At 43.5% G+C, this 22,364-nt stretch overlaps 1 protein-coding gene across 2 annotated transcripts in view; it reads right to left on the bottom strand.

Moving 5' to 3' along the window:
- The window catches only part of LTBP1 (latent transforming growth factor beta binding protein 1), a gene marked incomplete at its 5' end in the record, with an annotated part of 426,899 nt that extends 426,423 nt beyond the window's left edge, over nt 1–476 (bottom strand). For both annotated transcript variants that reach the window (XM_082672355.1, XM_082672356.1), the window contains one exon: nt 7–476. In XM_082672355.1, coding sequence (XP_082528481.1) covers nt 7–476 — 470 coding nt within the window. The remainder of the gene's footprint in view (nt 1–6) is intronic.
- Nucleotides 477–22,364: the final 21,888 nt, after the last annotated feature.

Here is a 22,364-nt window from a genome sequence, read left to right as displayed (position 1 = left end):
GCTTACCCCTGCAGCTGCTGCTTCTGGTGAACCTGCAGCCTCGAGCCCCCGCCGCTCTGGGTCTCCTGCGGCACTTTGGAGCGCACCGCTTGCCTGCCTTGTTTGGCGAACGGCGCGGCCGCCGGGTGACCGCCAGGCTTGGGGTGGAGCTGCCCGCCGGAGCCCCCGGGACGCGCCGGCTCCGGCGGTGGCGGTGGCGGTGGCCGGAGCCCCTGCAGGGCCGCGCCGCCGGGCGGGCTGGTGCGCCGAGTCCGCTCCGAGGGGGCCCCGGCGCCCGCCGAGCTACGGCTGTACCTGGCGTTGAGCGCGACGTTGAAGGTCCGCGGGCGCTGGGGCCCGCCCAGGGGCAAGGCGCCCGCCGCCAGGCCGGGGCCCGGGCGCACCACGTACGTGATCCTCCGCACCCGGCAGTGCACCGAGGACGCGAGCAACCCTGCCCAGAGCAGGAGCCCCCACCTGAGCCAGGCCCCCGCCATCGCGGGCCCCAGCCGGCGCCCCCCGGCCCCGGCCCCCGCCCCCGGCCGCGCCGCTCGCCCGGTGCGGCCGCCCACGCGCACTCAGGCTCCCCCGAGAACAACCGGGAGCCCGGGAAAGGCGGGGAGGAGGAAAACTCGGTTGCAGGAGAGGAAGTTCTGCGGGCTGCTGAACGGCCCCAGACCCCAGCCGAAAGCGGCGGGGAGGAGGGGGCGGGGTGGGGGTGGGGAACGCGGGGCCCGGGAGGGGAGGGGCGAGGGGCGCGGGCCGCGCAAGGTGAGGGTCCGCTCGCCTCGCCGCCGGCGCAGGGGCTGCCGCGCCCGGGACCCGGCGAGAGTGGGCGAGGGCGGGTGTGAGCGCGCGGGACGCTCAGCGGCAGCCCGGGCTGCAAAGTCTTTAAAAAGTTTCTCTCGCCGTGGAACCGAGTGTCAGATCTGAACAGCCAATCTCCGGCAGACGTGACGTCAGGCAGTAAATCCTAATTGGGGAAAGCGTGAGATGAGCCCGAGAACACGCCGCCACCCTCCACATCCACATCGATTGTTCCTATGGGTCGGCAAGGCAGAGGTCCCCGCTCCTCGATCCCGTCTCCCGGGAAAGGACAAAGGACTCGGCAAAGTCACTGAACGGTCCTTTCCTTCTAGAAGCCCCACAGGACTCATTTGATACTGTCTGGAAGGCATTTCCAGTCATTTTCTTATCCGTGTTTGCTCGGATACTTGCTGTGGGTATTGGATTAAAATACTAGATCGGGCCCCAGAAAGGACTGCTCGGGGTGCGCGGAGTGTCCATCGAAAGTGTTTAGATGGTTCCCTTTGGGATTGTAAACTCCGCGTGACTGTTTCTGAGTGTGCAGCTTCTGGTACCCTACTCCTCTCTTGGCATGTACCAGGGTGGGCAGCAGGGGGCGCCCGCGTAGACTGGGAAAACCGCAACAGGAATCGACCCCGCAGGCAGCCCTGCTCCTGGTGAAAAGGCCTCTATGACAGGAATACAGGGCTTAGGATCCATGATAACGCCAAGCCATTATTAGTCTCTTTTTAAAGTCAGATCAGTTCCCTGGACCCCTATCCGAAAGGAAAGGATCACTCACCGGAGATGACACAAAATCACATTAAGGGAGATGCAGAATGTCCCAGGGGACAGAGTCCCTGGGGTCAGGGTGCTTTTGGGTGGAAACCATGAAATAGTAACATATTTACTTCTAGCATTTGAATTTAAAACGGTGTCTCCAGCAGCATTCACGCTTTTATTACATGAATGCAATAGAAAACCCCGCATTGGCTAGTGGACAGTTGGTAGCAGGTGACAATGGTTTAAAAAGAATTAATAGAAATGATTTAAAGTTGAAGAAACTTAATCCCTTAATCTATTTTTTCTGTACATTGGAGAAAGACCTCCAATATTTGATTTGGCAGGAGAGGGTCTCAGTCCATCTGTCTGACCACCAGTTTCATGTGAGAACACACTCTGAGAGCCAGGCACAGAATAAACAGCATTTGACCAGAGGGAGAGACCTCAGTTCAGTCCTAACACTGCCGCTAAGTAGCTGAAAGACCACAGGCAGTTCACCTCTCCTCTCTGAACCTTGACTTCCTCCTCTATAATCCAACAGAGAAGTTGGATTAAAAATTCCTTTCAGCCCTAAGAGTCTGTGGCTCTAAGAACATCCCTGTGGACAAGATGAGAGGTCACTCAAGGTCAGTCTCTGAGCCAGGCCAAAGGGAACCAGCTGAGAAGACTGAGGAAGGAGGGTGGGTGAAGAAAATGCCTCCCAGACTGGGATTCTGTAGAAAGGACAGCGCACAAGCTAATAAATATTCACCAAGTGCTGCTCTGAGGCAAGCAGAGAGGCTGACCCTTTGCAGAAACAAAGTATCACAGGCACAACCTTTTTGTTCTGGAGAATCTTCCTATCTGGTTAGAGAGAAAAAATGTAAATAAACAAAAGCTTTTTAAAAAGATAAATAAAGCAACAGTTTGAGATAATAACCGAACTCTCCCAAGGCGGTATCTGATTTGTGAGAGGGCAACGTCACTGGACAACCCACAATTCTTTGTCATCTCATGGAAAATTCACAACATGTAGGGAAAACATTTCCTACCCGCAGCTCAAATCAGTCTACAGAGATTTTCTCTCTCAGGTAGGGATTATGAGCAACAGTTGAAGTGGATGGGGCCAGGGGGTGTCTAGAAGCAATAACTCCATGCTGAAGAGCCTAGGCTGGAAAGAAGACATGTCAGACAGGTGAAAGCTCAGGAAATAGTGATGGACAGCATCACCAAAGGACCAGACTGCAGTCTGTGGTGGTGGGTGAGCTCTTCTTGTTAGGCACTGCAGGACTCAGATGGACGGCATACATCAAAGCCTGTTTTGGTCAATGAGAGGCAGCTGCCTGCAGAGGGCAGAGCCTGGACAGGGATCCAGAGGGCTGGGCTGGAGCAGTGTGGCTGCTTCACTTCCCACGGGAACCTGAGCAAGTCATTTCACCTGAGAGCCTGTTTCCAGAGGGCCTGGAGATCAACCCAAGGTCCTCACATTTGGGGACAGCAGTGAGCTCAACCACGCTCTATGACTGCAGAAAAAAAATGTTTCAAAAGATACAACGCAATCTTTCTTTCTCTTGACCCACAGCAAAGCAGAGGTGGGTATCTCACCCCAGTCTTCAATCTGATTACGACCTGCCTTATGACAGATTTGGATACGTTACAATCAGATAATCTCTGAAACGTAACCACGGGAAGAATCTCTAGCGCAAATGTTAATCTCATCCGTGAATGATCATATACATTTGTATGCATGTGTGTTTATATACAACCATGAATGTGGTAATATACACATAAGCAAGCAGCCCCTCTAGTTGAGAAACTCCAGCAAAGTCATAGTTTTTCCACATCAGTCTCTTGCTGTCTACATAACTAGTAAGATAATCCTTGAAAAATGTGTTGTGCAACCTATGTACTATCATATGAGATGGTCACTCATCTAAAACACTGAACTCGCTATTAATCTGAAAATGAAAGCCGAGTTTCTTTCAGGCATGGGGACCAGTCTTTGCCAAGTTTAGACCCTGTTTAATGCCAAGACCCCTAGGTTTCAAGGTCCGTTTATATGGGCAGTACACAACTTCCTGGTTCAAGACACAAGTCTTTAAAGATCTCATAAAACTTCTTGGACTTCAGATGGTTTTTACAAAACAATACTCAGATGAACTAAGTGTAAATGAATCAGAAAAAAGGATTATATTTCCCATAAAAACTCATGGGTTTGAGGATTAGGGGAAGAAAGGAAGGCTGGCAAATGCCAAACTTTTTAAAGCACTTTGAAACCATTAGTCAAATTCTAAATGCAGCCAGTTTCCCTCATCCTTACATTTTATGAGTTTTGTAACTGAAAATCTTTTCCCACATTTAAGATCAGCTACAAATCAACTTCTGTGGCTGCCTACGATCAGAATCCCTTCCGCCCATCTTTTCTTCCAGCCAAGGATTTCATGGAGCCCCTCTTAGTTCTAATTGCATCAAGAAATTCTTAGAAAGAGAGGGGAGAAGAGACAGAGAGAAATAGGAATTCAGTGAGTTGTAGACAAAAGGAAGAGAAAGGAGAGTAAAAGCAAGAGAGAGAGGGAGATTGAGGAATGGAAAAGAAAGGGACGGGAAAACAGGAGAGAAAGTGTGAAGACAGAGAGGGGATGCAGTGGAAGGAGGGACAAAAAGAGGTGGGTGGAGGGAAGCTAGGAAGAGGATGGATTGGAGAAGTGCAAAATGAAGGAGAAAGCAATGAATGAGAAGAGGAGCAAACAGGTAGGAGGAGGGGAAAAGGAAACATAGGGAGAGGAGAATTATACCCGGCATCCACGGGCTAATCTTCTCAGGCTGCTCACCAGGACCCTGGCAGCCATTTCTGAACCTCAGTGGGTTCTGACCTGAACATCAGCTTGTCCAGGTTTGGGCTAGAATTAAACCTGTGACCTTGGAAGGTGCTAGCAAGGTGGCTGGCTGGCTGCCCTACACCACATGCGAAGCGGGAGACACAGGACGTCCTGTGTTCTCTCACACAAGCTGGTGGCCAAAGACCGCAGCTTCAGCTCGAGATGCCTGCAAGGAGGTACTACATTTACTCTTGTGGTCCTCTCCCTTGTTCTTTCAACCATTTCATCAAAAGAGCAGAGATGAAAGAGATTAGAAATGTGTGAGTTCCTCCACGTTTAACTCAGCTTCCATGAAAAATCACACGGAGCTTTACCAATGAAGAAGTAAAGCTCATACTCTAGTTTCTCTTCAGATCATATAAATCATTCGCCTTTTACTAAAGATTTCCGTGGAGAGGAACAATTCTGAGTTTTTACCCAATTTTTTGAGGTCTTGCGTTTGCAAGGCCAATTAAAAAAAAGAAAAAAAAGAAGTAAAGCTGAGACTCAACCCATGGAGGTATCAGTGTTTCTGCCAAGATGTGTCAGCAAGATGGCAACAGAGCTGATGTGCAGAGAAAGATGAGGTGCCCCTGGAACTGAGCAACAAGTGGAACCAAGGTTTACACCAGGGCTTTCCTTCCCTTTAAAGCTTCAGGTCTGAAATCTAAGCATCCTTAGTTGTCACTCAACAAATGTGTGTTGACCCCAGGGCCCCTAGCTAGCCTACGTAAACCCACACAGCAAAATCAAAACAAACTTCCATTTCAGATGGAGAAGTTTAAATAATGCCTGGCTGGATTGCAATCCCCAGCGAGTGCCTTTGTGCTGACCCTGAGTGCCTGGCCATGGCAATACAGACCCTGTTCACGTGGAGTCTAATGAGGTAAACAGACCTGGAACAAGTAATTACATGTGTGGTGAGTATTGAAAAAAGGACTGTGGGAAATGAAACCCATAAAAGGAAAAGTGTCAGGGTTATGGACTAGTTTTCTACAAATATTGAAGATCCCATCCACAAAAGGAAATTCACCAAAAGTAACGTTTTATGTACACTAAATTTCCCTTTCTGATTATTTTGGTCGTTTCTTACTTACCTTGAGTATAATCAAGGATAAGTATCACACAGTGGCAGCTGCCAAAGACAATGAAATGCCTCTGTCTTCAGGGAACCAAAATCTGTTCATTAATTTACTTTCATTGAGGCTTTTCATACCCATTTAGTCAAATTTTTGAATATTAAACATGAAACTACATAATAATTAAGTAGCTATCAATACAATTTTATTTATACTTTTCATTCACTTCCTCCAAACTTCACTGGGTCATTGGCTGGTCAACATTCAAGAGGGCACAAAGGAAATGTGTTCTTTGTCTCAAAGAGTTTGCATCTTGGGAAATACTTGGATGTACACTGAACTGAGATGCCCTTCAACTCTATGAAACACATGACTTTTGATCACAAAACAGCCCCCAATGAAATGCAGTTCACTTTGGTGCCTCAGTTATAAACACTCTGATCTTCCATTCAGTCAATGGACATTCACCTAGTTTCCCTGCTTAAATTTAAGTTCAAAGATGCCCAGACACCTGCAAGGTTGGTTGAGTGCCTGGTAGGCAAGCAGAGTAACGCTCTCTTCCCTCAAATGCAGGTACTGACAAGTCATGATCCAATTTTAAGAGGAACCTTCCGCTCTGTGTCAGCCCCTATGCTTCCCGGGTTGTTGAGTTGATGGAATTGCTTCTTTGTGTAAATTTCAGGACATTAGTCATTGTTATTTCTCTTGTCTACATTAGAATTTTCACCCAATGGCACAAGTATGTGATGCTGCCTGAGTTTAACGCTTGATTCTAATTATTTTTTTCCAAAAATATTCTCTCTGCCTCCCATAAAATTGATTAAAATATCATACAGTGAATAAAGCAGCCTAGAAAAAAGAAGAAAATGAGGGAAGTTACTGTACCACCTCTACATATCAATTCCTAGACAGCCTGTCTGGTCTTCTAAGACCCAAGGCCCTTCAAAGATTGCTTCCTTCTCACTCTTTTAACCTCATCTTGGGCTACTCTCCCAAATGAACCTCTGTTTCAACTACATTTATCTACCCATTTTTCTTCTTTCTCTTTGAAAGAAAAAAAAAAAAAGGCTGGCCAGCCACTAATCTGCAAAAAAAGGACACCCATATTCCTGCCTCTAGTCTCACCTTACATCATTCTCCTGACATACCATCATCTCTTCAACTAAGTCCTACTCCTCCTTTAAAATAGAATTCAAGATCCTTTACTTCCATGAAGCTCTTTGGACCACCCTAAACCTCAGTTTACTCTCTCTTCCTAACTCTTAGAGCATTTCTCATCCATCTCTGGCATTAAGCACAGAATACATGCTTGGTAGTAGACATAGAATACTTTTGCAGCTGAAGACATTTTTTCTTCTTGGTCTTACTAAGATAAACCAGAACTAAGGCAAGTCATGGTTAATAATAGTTGAGGTTTGGTTACAATGACAACAGATGACAAAGTGACTTGTCTTTAGCTCTTTGAAGGCAGGGTTCTGCTGAACAATGGGGTTTGCCCAAATTTCCCCCCAAACCTAAATTAAGTTGAATCAAGCAGTGGCTCTCTGTAGGAAAAAAAAAAAGTTTTCTCCCTCTGAACTGACAGTTTGAAAAGTTCTGTAGAAAGAATTTTGTCGTATTTCTGTCTGAAAACTGTTACATTCCCAGTAATACCATTAAAGTAGTGAAGGCTTTTATAGCATCTCTTTTTTGTTGCCCTCTCAGCTTACCCTGTTATGGGAGGCCAGGACATATTCTGAGAATGGATCTAGTAAAAATCCACATAATATGGATGAACGGAGCAATATACAGAAGTAACTCACACCACCAGAGAAACACTAGCTCCACCAGGAGAGGCCTGGCTTTCTAAACAGTGAGGGGAGATCAGTAAAACCAGCCCAGTCTCTGTTGATTCCTCCAGGTTTCCTGGTTTTAAAGCCCAAGCTACTGCTGAGAGGGATCAGGTTACATTTGCCAGCTGCTCCAGAACTTTCCACTTAACCCTTTTCAATCCACAACCTGGATGTTACACTTCCATTTCACTTCGAAGAGCATCTTCCATCTTTATATTTATATACAAGTACCCGGCCAACCCTCAATGCCACCCCACCCCCATGAACCTACCTGACTTCCCGGCCTCCACCTCATCACTAGAGGCCTATGTTGAGGGCAGACACCTGGTGTATCATGTTCCCAGTGCCTACCACAGTTTGCAAATCATAGTAAATGTTTGTTGTAAGTAAACGCATGGTGTTTGTTGAGTGAATGACTATCCTTTTGGACACCTAACTGCTATGAGCAGTCCACGACAAGAAACCTCCAAATATCTTTCCTTCTTTTTTTTTTTCTTTTTTGGCTGTGTTGAGTCTTCACTGCTGTGCACGGGCTTTCTCTAGGTGTGACGAGCGGGGGCTACTCTTTGTTGCGGTGCGCGGGCTTCTCATTGGGTGGCTCCTCTTATTGTGGAGCATAGGCTCTAGGCGCATGGGCTTCAGCGGTTACAGCACGGAGGCTCAGTAGTTGCGGCACGTGGGCCCTAGAGAGCTCTGGCTTCAGTAGTTGAGGCACATGGGCTCAGTAGTTGTGGTGCACGGGCTCCAGAGCACATAGGCTCAGTGGTTGTGGCTTTCAGGCTCTAGAGCGCAGGCTCAGTAGTTGTGGCGCACGGGCCTAATTGCTCCACTGCATGTGGGAATCTTCCCAGACCAGGGCTGGAACCCGTGTCCCCTGCATTGGCAGGCAGATTCTTAACCACTGCACCACCAGGGAAGTCCCTATCTTTTCTTCATCATAAGCAAAAAACGTTGCCCAAGATCCTTAAGTTGTCAGGGGTCTGGAGACTGATTCATTCATTCATTCACGGATTCATTTATTCATTCACTAGCCATTTTTGAGAGCCAATTGTTTTCTTTCTTTTTTTTTTGTTACCACGCCACACAGCTTGCAGTATCTTAGTTCCCTGACCAGGGATGGAACCTGCGCCCTCGGCAGTGAAAGTACAGAGTCCTAACCACTGGACCACCAGGGAATTCCCCCAATTGTTTTCTAATTAACTAAGAATGGAGAATGGGTTTTAGAAATTTTTGTTTAGTGATCTAATAGGCCTGAATAGATGCAAGGATTCTCTCTGAAAGCTGGGGAAGTTTTCTTTAGAAGGCATGGGATAAAGAGATGGATAAATGGAATCTCTTCCCACAGTCCTCTTGTAGCTAATTGCTAGAAAAATCATCGGCGGAAAATCTATGAGCACGTAGAACAGCATCTGTAGGATGTAAGGACATGATTCTGGATATTTGCTTGCCGGGAAGGAGTAGAATATATGGTTAAGAGCACAAACTTTGGTGTCAAACAACCTGGGCTCAGTTCTTAGCTCTGCTCCTGAGTTTGCGAGTAAACTTGTGTGCCTCGGCCTATGCTCTGGATGAATCTGGGAAGAAGCTGACTGGGCATTAAGGAGCTAAGTTCTTGAATCCCCCTCGAACAATCACTTTTATGAGGGAATGTTTTTGGGTTACTCAGTTCTGCCCTGGGAACCGCTTAGATAATCTCAGCCTTAGATCTGTCAAGCCTGCTTTTTTTTTTTTTTTTGATCACTGTATGGTTCAGCACACAGAATAATTTCTTAGTGATCATGAAGTGTTTCCTGATAGCCAGCTCAGCCTCTACACACTTACTGCCCTAACTCTTCCAGTAGCCATTTCTGGGAAAATGGAGCTTCCTCCAGGGGTTTTAGAGTCAAAGACACCAAAAACTGATGAGTCTTCTGTGAGATTAAGCACAGAGATGGGAGAGGAGACCTTGATTTTACAAAGGGAGATGGTGGGAGGAAGGGAAGGGAAGAGAATCGTTCACGTTCATTTGCTGAGCACTCATAAAGACCCATAAATGGCACAGGGGTTTCTACACCTGCCATCACTGAAGGGGGCCACGCGATGGACATTTACCTTTGCAACCAAAAAATGGCATTCCATGATTTAATAAACCATGCACCTCTTGAAGCTTATCTGTGAAATGGGAATAATACCTAACACAAGGTTTAGCAAGCTTTTCTGAAAAGGGACAGACAGTAGGTATTTTCAACTTTGCACGCCACACTGTCTCTGTTACAACTACTCAGTTTTGCCATTGTAGCATGAAAGTTGCCTAGACAATACAGAAATGAATGGGCAGATTTGGTCCGCAGGCCATAGCTTGCCGTCATCTGGTCTAATCCCCTGGGATAATATGTAAGGTGTTAAGAGGATTAAATAAACTAATCCAAGCAACATATTCTTGTACAGCATGCAGCAGATCAGCACTCAATAACTATTTGCTATTATCATTGCTCTGATTTTAGACTCTCCCATGTGTGTGCTCACCCTAGTGAATGAGGTAGTCCTCAGGTCTCCCTGGGAGATATTCCTAGCCCTCCCCATCTTGGGCATATGGAGGGTGTCACAGATTGGGTTTTCTGGGAAGGACCCTGAGATGGAGTTTAGTGTATAGGATGTTTATTTTAGGACTGTCCTTGGGAGTAATCCTGTAGAAAGAAGGAGAAGGAAGAAGGACTGGGCAGAGGGAGAAGTCGAGTTTGCCCAACAGCAGACTGAGCCGAACCCACGAGGATCTCTGAAGCTAAAATGGCCATTCGAGTTGTCCCGCATTGGGTCAGAGTGGCTGGGCCTTGGTGCCCCACCTGGAGCAGTCACTGGATGTGGGCTGCCCTGGGAAGGGGGGCAGCTCTGCAGCGCACGCACTCCTGGAGGGGCTGACAGGGGGGGATCGTCTGCTGACAGCATGCCCAGCAACTGGGGTGACAGGGGCAGGAGGGGAAGACGTGACCCATTCTGACCATGAATGGTGCACAGAAATAACACGTGGCATTTGCAAACCAAGCATTTAATTGTTGCTTCAAGACCCTCCAGAGCTCCTTCCCTCTGGTAACCAGTAATTTCAAGATGGCGGCTGCTCCGTTGGCCTGGGTCCCAGAGGGACAACAGGGAAGAGAGTTTCCTATCAATTGTACTGGAAACCTAATGTGAGCAAGACCGAAATCTGAGTTCTTTAAAGCCATTGAGATTTTAAAGTTTTTTGTTCCTGCAGTATTGTCAGCTTTCTATTATGAGTCCTCAGCTGCTGCACGGGATGTATTTGAAGGTTCTGAAGTGAAGACACACCTGATAATCTTACAAAATCAGGAAACTGGTTTGACACCACCATCCTCATTGCCAGCATCATCATAGCTAACACCAGCATTTACATGAATTTTCTAATTTCATGCTCATAACAACCTATGTATAACACAGCTATTATTACCCTCATTTTAGAGATTAGGAAACTTACGCTTATAGACGTTTATTAATTTGCATGAGGCCAGAGGTCTGCAAACTATAACCGGCAGGCCAGATCCAGCTCACTGCCTGTTTTTGTAAATAAAGTTTTATTGGAACACAGCCATGCCCATTCATTACACAGTATGTAATTATGGCTGCTTTCATGATACTGTGGCAGAGTTGAGTAGTTGCATATGGCCTGCAAAGCTGAAAATACTTACCATCTGGACCTTTTCAGAAAACGTTTGCCCACTCTCCCTCTCTCCCCGCACTCTACACAAGGCCTGGTTCCAAACTCCAGAGATGCAGCTCATAATTCAGATATAAGTAAATACTAGGTAGGCTTGGAGCCTGTAGGGGTATCATAAAACTTTCCCATTTCCATTATCCTAACTGTACATTTTTTAATTTAAAATTTTCATGACATTTATTTCCAGCATTATGACAGACTCCCTATCATGAAAATCCTCCCCTAAAAAAAAACCTGTAAAATTCTGAATAAAATGAATAGCTGACTTGGCAAAAAATTAAGGTAAATACTCAGGGGCTAAAAATGAAGTAGAAGTCAGAAGCCAGATTTAGCATGGTAAATGCTCACTCAAGCAGGTAGTGGACCCCTAATGGCATTTGCCACTGTTGGGGGGGGGGACATGACAAGGCAGGAGAGTGTCAGCATAGAGACTTTGGAATGAGTCCCTGAAGGCCCAAATTTCCAGTGAAAGAATGGACTGGAAAATATTTGCCCTGCAAAAGGAGACATCAAAAAAATTCTGTGTCTCAGCTCTGATTTGGGTTGCAAGGGAAGAAAAGGTACCCATCTGCCAACCAGAAGAAATAACCATACCCCAGACTTGAAGCCTGGGGTTCAAATTCACTCTACTTGCCTATTCTGAAACTATTTTAAACCAAAGAAACTATTTTAAAATAGTCCTAGACTTTTAGCTCCCTAGGCACTTGGGCAAAGTAAACACAAATAAAGGGAATATTCTCTCAAGTTGCCTCCTAAAATTCTCACAGATAATGCCCCAACAAAAATGAGCTCACAGTGAAAAATCACAAGACCACTCACAGAGCAAGACATCATGGGACAGAGCAGAAACATCAAATAGCAGAATCAGACACACAATTTCTTTAGCAGAGTTATCCCATGTAGCAGGACTTGACAAATTTTTTCTCTAAAGGCCCAGGTAGTATACATTTTAGGCTTTGCAAGCTATGCAGTCAGTATCAAAAAGATTCAACTTTACCATTCTACAGTGAAAGCAGACACAAGCAGTATGTAAATTAATGGGCTTAGCTGTGTTCCAATAAAACTTTTTTACAAAAATAAGGAGTGTGTTGGACTTCCCTGGTGGTCCAGTGATTAAGAATCCGCCTTCCGACACAGGGGATGTGGGTTCAATCCCTGGTCGGGGAACTAAGATCCCACACGCCGCAAGGCAACTAAGTCCGCGCGCCACAACTAGAGAGAAGCCCGCGGGCCGCAAGGAAGAGCCCACTTGCCACAACGAAGACCTGATGCAGCCAAATAAATAAATTAATAAATTAATTAAATACAAATTTTTTTGTGTGCTAGATTTGGCTGGCAGGCCATAGTTTGTAAAATAAGTATGTTTTCAATATTTAAAGAATTCAGTATATGAACAAGGAATGAAATACTATCATTAATATCCAGGCAGATTCTTAACTTCTGCAAGTAAAAGGTATAGTTGAAATCTTAGGATTCAACATATGAGTTAACTAGCAGATTAGAACAACTGAAAAGCATAATTAGCAAGTTGAAAGTTGGATATGACAAAACTACTTAGAATACAGTACAAAGAGATAGAGGAGGAAAATATGAAAGAGAGGTTAGTAGACATGAAGTTTGAGTGAGGAGTTCTAACATTCATCTAATCAGAGTTCCAGAAGGAGTGAGTAGAAAGAATGGGAGAGACATAATAGTCAAGAATTTTCATGGATACTAATATTTAGGAACTACAAAATATTCCAAACAATACTTACACCCAAACTCGTCCTGGTGAAATTGCAGAACATGTAAGACAAATTGAATGGCTTAAAAACTGTCCCCCTCCACACCAAAAGACAGCTTACCTGCTTTATATCTGATTTCTTATGAACAACAGCAGATATCAAAATACTGTAAGATGATGTCTTCAAAGTGCTGAAAGGACATAATTGTCGATCTATAATTGTATATCCAACAAAATTTAAAGAATGAGGATGAAATAGAGATGTTTTATACAAACAAAAGCTAAGATAATTTATTATCAACAGATCCTCTTTAGATTTAAAATACAGAAGAAATAAAGGAACTTCTTAAAAATATATCCTATAGGAAGAAGGAAAAGCACCACAGAAGAGAGATTTGAGATGTAAGAAGGATGGTAACCAGGTGAGCAAAGAAAGTGCATTTATCACGTGGATAAATCTAAATAAACATCAACACTAATACATCTAATTTGTGAAGTAAAAAAAAATTGGGGGAGGGGGCACATAAATAGAGGTAATATTCTGTCTCTTAAAATAGTAGGTACAAAAAAATAGTAGGTACATAAGTATTCATGAGTGTGTGTGTGTGTGTGTGTGTGTGTGTGTGCTGTATTCTTTTCTATATATCATAGGTTTTGCAAAACATTTTTAATAGAAGTAAAATACTGGGTAACAATAGCCTATAAGCTGAAAGAGTTAAAGCCCTCTAAGTTTTAGGAAGACACTTCCCATTGCCATAATTAAAAACTAACTATTAAAAATTTAGAAAGATAATCTATAAATTTCAAACTACTAGAGGAGCAAAAAAAGTGAAATAAGTAAAGAAGTTTACAGGACAAATAGAAAGCATGAAAAAGATAGTAAAAATAAATTGAAATATATCAATGATCACAAAAAATAATGAATTAAACTTGCCAGTTAAAAGTTCATTTTTTTGAAATCCAGCTTTATTCTTCTTATAAGAAACACTTAAAACAGAAGCACACCAAATGTTTGAGGGTAAGATAATCCAAAAAGCTCTATAAGGCAGATTAATTTTTCCAGCAAACAAAAATACATTCTATTTGCTTTCTGGAGTAGCCTTTCAATCCGCATACAAAGTGATGTGTTATAATAGAGCAAAGAGAAAAACTGAATATGAAGGGAGGAATGAGAGATGACCTGGGTTCAAAATTAATATTCTCTGACAAACCTAAAAACATGGAAAAATAGTTCCCCTTTTGCTATACCTATGGAATTCAAGCAAGTATGGGTAGAAACTTGGGGCTTAATAGTGAGCCAAAAATAAATACAATTTATCATTATCGCAATTTTGGTCAAATTTCTTGACTTAAAAATGGAGTTTACAAAATAATCAGATAACATTTCAAAATAACTTGCATTTTGAGACAAAGGATGGTGAAATCACTTTTCATTGTATTAATGAGACATTCATTTAAACATAAGGATTCTAGGGGAAAATATATCAGAAATCATTTTGAAGTACAAGTGGATTTGAAGAGTCAGGGACAAAAAATTATGTATAAAGGTGGATAATTGCTGCATTAAATAGAGAAAGATTAGAAAGAACCTAAATAAATAACACAGGAATGGATAAAGTGTAACGCATGTGTAGAATGAAATGTTTTTATAGATATTTTAGTGACATGAGGAAATACCTATGATATAATTAGTAAACAAAATAATATATGAAACGGTAAATACAAAATGATCACAAACATTTAAATGTAGTAAAATGTGTCTAGAAACAGGATTAGGAAGAAAAACAAAAGAATAGTAAGAAAAAGGGAAATGGATAATTTGTATTTTCTACTTTGTATTCTATTTTCCAAGTTTTTGCAATGAGAACTTTTATAATCAGATAGTAGCATAATTTTATATTATATCTTTAATATTTTGTTAGTTTATATATATTATGGCCCAGAATCTCTGTGAATGAAATAGTACGGGGAAAGTGAATTCTGGAAAGAGACAACGGGGCAAGCCTTTAAGAGAACGTCTTAAGAGACAGAAACGGTGCTGTATTTCTAATTAGTGTGTAACTCGATATAAAGCAGCTTCCTGACATTTTTTTTCTTAAATTCCATATATATGTGTTAGCATACGGTATTTGTCTTTCTCTTTCTGACTTACTTCACTCTGTATGACAGACTCTAGGTCTATCCACCTCATTACAAATAGCTCAATTTCGTTTCTTTTTATGGCTGAGTAATATTCCATTGTATATATGTGCCACATCTTCTTTATCCATTCATCCGATGATAGACACTTAGGTTGTCATGAAGAACCTAGGGGTAAGACAGGAATAAAGACATAGACCTACTAGAGAATGGACTTGAGGATATGGGGAGGGGAAGGGTAAGCTGTGACAAAGTGCAAGAGAGGCATGGGCATATATACACCACCAAACTTAAGGTAGATAGCTCGTGGGAAGCAGCCGCATAGCACAGGGAGATCAGCTCCGTGCTTTGTGACTGCCTGGAGGGGTGGGATAGGAGAGTGGGAGGGAGGGAGACGCAAGAGGGAAGAGATATGGGAACATATATGTATATATGTATAACTGATTCTTTGTTATAAAGCAGAAACTAACACACCATTGTAAAGCAATTATACTCCAATAAAGATGTAAAAAAAAAAAAAAAGCAGCTTCCTCTCTTAAAAGTTTCAAGAATGTGCAACAAAGCCACTCCCAGCGGTTGCTATGGCTACGAGGTAAAGCTGATTGGGCCGGTGTTCACTTTCCCCCAGGTGAGGCAGGAAAAAGAAGGTCGGGCTTGGCGAGTGCGACAAATCCCCCCTTTGGGCCTCTGCCTTGTCTCCTTTCCCATCGGTCCCTCTTTCCTCCCCGCCCCCTTTGCCACCTCTCCTCTCTACTTCTTAGCCTCCAGTGCAGTCAGCATCATCAGACCCAGCTCTTCCTGCCCGCCCGCATCCTCCACCCTCCAGCCACCACCTCCCTTTTTGCTGGGCTTCCATAGGGTGCTGCACTCTTCCAGCACCTCCAACACCGCAAGCCGTGGGAGGCGGGCTTCTTTTCCCACTGTACCCTTGATGCCCAGGACCTGCCCATGGTGGGTGACCAATAAATATTTGTTGACTGAATGAATGAATGAACGAACGGAGGCTCATTCTCAGTCTTTACTGGGGGTTCCTCTTCATCTACTCATCCTTAAGTACAGTCATTCTTCAAGATTCCATGCTCAATTGCTTTTTCTTTTCCTTCTTTATGTTTCCCCTGGACGATCTCTCCTCCTTTTGTTTTAGCTAACATGCATATGAAAATGAGCCCAACTTTTCAACTCAACTTCATCTTTTTTCCTCATCTGTATTTCCAATTGCTTTCAGCTGGACCTACAGACACTTCTTATTCTCATCCATAACGCATCATCTTCCTCTCAGTCATGCTTCCGCCTTGAGCTCCAACTCACTTAACATCACCACCATCCCCTCAACATTCCAGATGTAAGCTCAAAGAAGCCTTTTACTCTGCTCCAACCGTCCCTGATGAGTCTCTACGGAATTGTGTCCCTCTTTTCTATTCCATTCCCACTGCCTGAGTTCTACTTCTCACCAACATCATCACCAAACCCTGTGGGGTTTCCTTACTTTGAATCTGCACCTCTCATGGCTGCTGGATTTATTTTCCAAACCAGACAACTCATCATGTTCCCATTTTGCTCAAAAACTCCTGATGTTTCCCATTGCCTTCAGAATAAAACCCAAGCACACAAAGGCTCCTCTCCGTCTTCATGGGAGATGAAGTCCTGCCACCTCCGTGACTGCTCACATTTCTCCACCTGCCTGGATGCCATTCTCCCACTACTCTGCCTCTCGAATTGCTCAGCCCCCTGCAAAGTCCATATCAAGTGTCATCTTCTCTGAGAAGCCTTTTCCCAAATCTTCAGTCAGGATTAAGGGCGCTCTCCTCTGTGGTCGGATAACCTCTCCATGATGCCTCCATAAGAGCACAGGTCAAGGTTGCGGGCTGCAGGTGGGTGGACAGAGGAAGACAGTTAAGGAGCCCTAGAGAACCTGAGCACGAGGGAAGGGAGGTCTCCCTCCTAGAGTGAGTCCAGGTCTTTAACGTTGAAACTCCTCCTTCCACTTTACCACAACTAAATAATTCATGCCCTACCTCATTTCCTCACTGAACAAGATCTGTTCCATTTTCTACCTTTAAAAAGGTCAAAGCTAAATTCTGGTCCATTCCTCCTTCCTCCCTCCTCTTTCCATGCGTGGATATATGACAGAATCATGAAACGGAAGGAAGGTTCACTGACTCCAAGAAAAAGTCACTGCCATAGGCAGCTAAAGCAACAGAATATTTTCTTTAGAAAAATAATTTTGGCAGAACCTGGCTGTTTTCTGCAGACATTTTAAGCAACCAAAACAAGGGTTGGGATTTGTATTTCCGAACAAGTGAAAGCTGCCTGTTTAGCTCATGCTTCCCCCTACTCTCTAGGAAGTGGAAATTTTACAACAGAAGTAATTCCCTTCATCTTTCCGTCCTCTTCACAGTGCAACCCCCGACCTTTGGAGCCTCCACCTTGAGCCAGAGGTAGACGACTAAATAGGAAAAAGATATGCAAACCTCAGGAAACAAAGAGTTTGTCATACAAAGCGTTACATTCAAGCCATTGTCTCGAATGTTTTGGATAACTCTCGTTTTTAGTTTAGGAAAGAAAATCTGAAACAGAACAATTACATCACAAATGGAACATTTATATAGTCACTGGGATAGAAAAACGTTCAGCGAAGGAAAAGGCTGCATGATTTCAATGAGATCCAGGTGGGATAGCCCTTTCAGCAAATGTCTACACACCAGCCCGTAAAAATGATGGAAAAGGCATAAGACAAGAATAAAAGCAATGGAGTGCCAGGTGCTCATCCGACTAAACCCATATCCTCTCTGAGCTTGTCCTTTCCAGATGCTCCTTCCGTCTATTCTCCCTTCCTCCCAAGGGCTTGAATCTCTCTCATGCCTTCTGGGGTCTTCTGCTCATTTTCCTCCTCTCTTCCCTCACCAGGGAACCAAATTCTCTCCTGACCCAGGGCTGCAGAGGGCAACAGGGTGAACAAAATTACCAATGTCACCAGTAATAGTAACAACAACTTTGGAAGCCCTCGCTAAGCATCAAGTGCTGGGTTGGATGCTTTGCGTGGATTATCTCATTTAGTCATGACAACCCTAAATGGTAAGTTCTATAATTGTTCCTATTTTATAGCTGGGGAAAATGAGGCTTAGGTTAAGTATCTTGCCCCACATCACACAGCTAGTTAGTGGCAGAACCAGCTCTCAAACTTAATCTGACTCCAAAGTTAATCACCCTAACCAACAGAGTTCCTGGAGGAACACCTTTCCATACAAAAGAGTATTAGCCAAAAAAGACTAGGGAACTCATAGGGAAAGTCTTCTGAAGGGATGAAGGAGAATGGGAATCAAGGGTGAGAAGAATGGGACAAACTGGAGAAATGAATGGAACACTACAGGTGGTACCTCATACCTAATCCTTAGTTGAAAATGAGAGAAACTCATCAGGAAAAACCCTTACCTGCTAAAAGATTTCTGACTTCGATTCACAGAGGACAGGATGTAAAGAAAGAGAACTTGGAATGTTAACATAAGCATGGCCATTCTCACGCAGGTGAGATGAGTCACCTGCCTGAAATGCAGCAGGAAAAGGAAGCAGCAGGTTCAAAAGAAGCAGGAAGAAATAGCCTTATATGTGAAAAAGAGATGCAAAAGATGCCACGGTCCTGTGGCTTTCAGAAAGCCACTCAGGAAGAGTGGAAGCAGGATAGAATTACAGGATAAATACAAACAAGGGTCCTTCTGGGGTGAGCCTTTACCATGGATGGCCGAAGCAGGGATGAGGCTTTCTGAAGGCAGACCACATAACTACAAGCGAGCAGTCACGGGGATGGGGACTTGAGCTATCTTTATGTCTGCTGGAATTCACAGTTTGCTAAAATAGAGTTGCTTATAAAAATTTTTAACATTCCTAGCTAACAATTTCAGCTCTCAGACAGAAGGAGGAACTGCCATTCTGGATATAATTTTAACCAATGAGAAAGAACTGGTTTCCGTACAGAAATTACAGGGACCTTGGGAGAACATGACCACGTCTTTTGGGAGTCTATAATAGCAAGGAAGGGGAGGATTACATACATTCTAAGGCAACGTAATAATGAAGAATTCCAGCGAAAAGGAAAAGTAAACTCGTAAGCCAGCCACACAGAAAACTTTCTCATGAACTCATATTTTTTAAAGGACCAGTTCATGAGAGATCATGAGGGACATACAGCCAAGAACCAATACAACACAAGTGATTAAAAAGGTCTTCTGTGAAAAATTCAGTTCAGAGAGAGAGAATGGGGTGGGGGAGGAGGAAGGAAGGGAGGGATGGAGGGAGAGGAAGGAGGAAAGGAGGAAGGGAGAGAACATAAGATAAAAGAACATAAAAAAAGAAAGGAAGAAGGAGGAAGAGAATGAGGAAGAGGAGAACAAGGAAGTGACACATCCAGGAAGAAAGTGTCATGTTAACAGGCAACTAAATGTCCAAGTTGCCAAATACTCAAATTCCGTCTTCTGAAGCAAGGAGAATAGATTTTGAATTCTAATTGTGCAGCAAAGGAGACCATGAAAAGAGGAAAGTGGAGTCCACAATAATTCAGGGAATAAGAAAAATCTAGGCATACAGATTATTTCAAACCTCCAGATCCAGACAAATTATATTACAGAGCACGAAAAGAATTTGCAGATATAATCTCATAGCAGTGAGTTTGAGAAACCATAAAGAAAGGGAAAGGTGCCAGAAACCCTGGGAAATGTTCTATTTTGCAATATATTGGGGGGAAAAACAACAGATCCTGAAAACTAAAGCTCCATAAGCTGGATATGATTCTCATCAAAGAAGGTGAGTCCTACTGGACACTGTGGTGGTCAGAACACATCTGCTTTTTCAATGAGGGATGTTGTGAAACTGGTATCTTCCAACAAAGAATGAACACTGTGATGAGAAAGTTGGAAGCCACACCCGACAAGGGAAGGTTCAGAGGTGTGTATAGCACAGAAATCAGATGACTAAGAAGGGTATCAAAGATTTGAAATGTCTGTATAAAAAGCCGTAGAGTCATTTTATGTTGCCTTCAAAAACAGAACTAGAATCAACAGTAGAAATTTTAAATAGGCAGATTTTTCTTTAATATTTGAAAGTATTTTCTGTTCATTCATTCAACAAGTGTTTATTGAGCACCTACTTTTTTTTCCTTTTGTGGCCACACTACGCGGCTTGTGGGATTTTAGTTTCCCGACCAGGGATCATACCCAGACCGTCCGCAGTGAGAGCGTGGAGCCCTAACCACTGGACCGCCAGGGAATTCCCTTGAGCACCTACTTTGTGCCAGATACTGTGCTAAGCACTGAGGATACATGATAAATACGGTTCCCACCTTCATTGGACTTAGTCTTGTGAAGGAAAACAATAAACAAGTAAACAAGGAACATAATCACAGATTATAGCAAAGCCCGGAAGGAAGGAACAGGGGAAAGAGAGAATAACAGTGAGTATCTATCTAAAGATGGTTTCAGGGAAAACTTTTCTGAGGAGATGCCACTTGTGCTGAGACCTATATGATGACAAGGGTAGAGTTGTGTGAACACTTTGGGGCAAAGAGAACAGCAAGTGCAAAGGCCCTGAGACTGGAAGAGCTTGACTTCTTCCCAGAACTGAAAGGAGCCAGGAAAGTAAACTTGGTGAGCAAGAGAGGGGAAGATGGGAGGTTGTGAGATAAGGTTGAAGAGACAGACAGGAATCAGGGACCAAGATGTTGCCATCCTAAGGAATGTAGAATGTGTGCCAAGAGGTATGGGAAGCCGTTGATCGTTTTGAGCAGGAAAGTCACACGATCTGATTGATGTGTGTGTTTTGATAGTTATTCCAGCTGCTCTGTGGTAAATGGATCCGTGTGGGGCTGGGGGGATGCAGGGAGGGTCTTTAGGAGGCTACTGTAGTATCCAGATGAGGCTGAAGTGTGCATGGAGGGTGTGCAGTCAAGTTGGAGAGAAGTTCATTTGAATTTTGTTTTAAAGTAACATAGAATTTACTGACAAATTGAATACGGAATTTGAGGGATGGGGGAAAATGGCTAGAATGATATAAAACTTGACTTGGGTGGCAGGTATTGAATGGCCACCTGAGTGGACCCTGCAAAATGGGACCTGGAACTGGGCTGGCAGGATGGACTGGAAAGACTGAGGTTGCATTTGATTCAGTGATGACAACAGAACTCATGAAAACACATGTCAAGCTCCCATTTCATGCTGTGGGTCTACCAAAAGCTCCAGAAAAGAGGCTTTTGGTTTGGCACAATTCTTAAACTGCAAACGGTTATAAACTTTGTCACAAGCATGTTTCTATGGAAACTCACAGTGCTCCCAGTGAAAACAACAAGAAAATTAGCAAAGTTGCATATATACTTTGTTATATGTATATTATAAATACATTTTATATTATTATATATACTATATATTGTATATACATATGGCTTATAAAACTGCAGTCCCTTGCTCATAGCTTAAAATAGAGAAGGCACTCATGCTTTCAATGCACATAATATACATTAATACCCAACAGACACAAATACCACAAATTTTACTAAAGACAGCACAACATTCTCATCTTGCTAAGTCACCCGGAGAAACTCTCTCTTGTAAAGAGAAGTTTTTGAAATTTAAGACTTCAGGCTTTCTCATATCAGAATAGATGAGCCAAATGAATCCTCTCATCAATATCGGGTGCTAACGGCCATGCACATGAGAATATAACTGTGGCAAAAGAGTTCTTTGCTGGAATATGTCAATCTTTAAAAGATAACCAGGCCTAAACCACAGATAACCGTTGAGACTAGATCTGTTGTGTTGTCAGCCATCTATGTCACATCTGTCTGGCATCAATCAAACATCAGGCTTTAAACTCCAGATCACAAACGGCGTGACCTCAGCCACACTACTCCAGCTATCCATAGTTGGGCCACCTAAAATACTGATGGAATGACGTTTATGTGGGAACCTAACCCTGGGTCCTTTTCTCAACATTAAATTCATTTGACATTTAGTGTTCTTTGTTGGAAAGGAAAAAGAGAGAGAGGAGGAAAACACAAGGGGCAATGCTGGCCAGCAGGTGTGATTTTGCATGTTTCTTAATCAAGGGCCTAGGCTGTGGTTTCAACACCCAATGGGGTGTTTTGTCTAACTGTCTGAGCTATAACATGTGTTGTCCCACAAACAATTTGTCACACCATGAGAGTTGCATATTTGGGGACAGAGATAGCTCAGACCATGTGGCAAAGGCGAGACTCTTGTCAATTATCATCCTCGGTGGCAGGTAATTTCTTAGACGGCACGTCATGATCTCGTCAGAACTCTGTGTCTATTGAGTCCTGGGTGATAACCTTGACCAGGAAAAGTCAGCCAGGAAGACGTGGCTGTTAAAAGCCGCAACGTATAAATGGCTAAAGAGCTTTCACACAGTAGCAACTTTTGGATGGTTCTTTGGAGAAAACAATGTTTGAAAAAGACAGATTTTACTACCAGATGCTGGTTTTGGCATAGATAA

Source organism: Grampus griseus (genome assembly GCF_964374135.1).
Source record: "Grampus griseus genome assembly, chromosome: 15".
NCBI lineage: Eukaryota > Metazoa > Chordata > Mammalia > Artiodactyla > Delphinidae > Grampus > Grampus griseus.
Note: the sequence above shows the minus strand (reverse complement) of the source record. Positions and strands in the feature narration are given on the sequence as shown.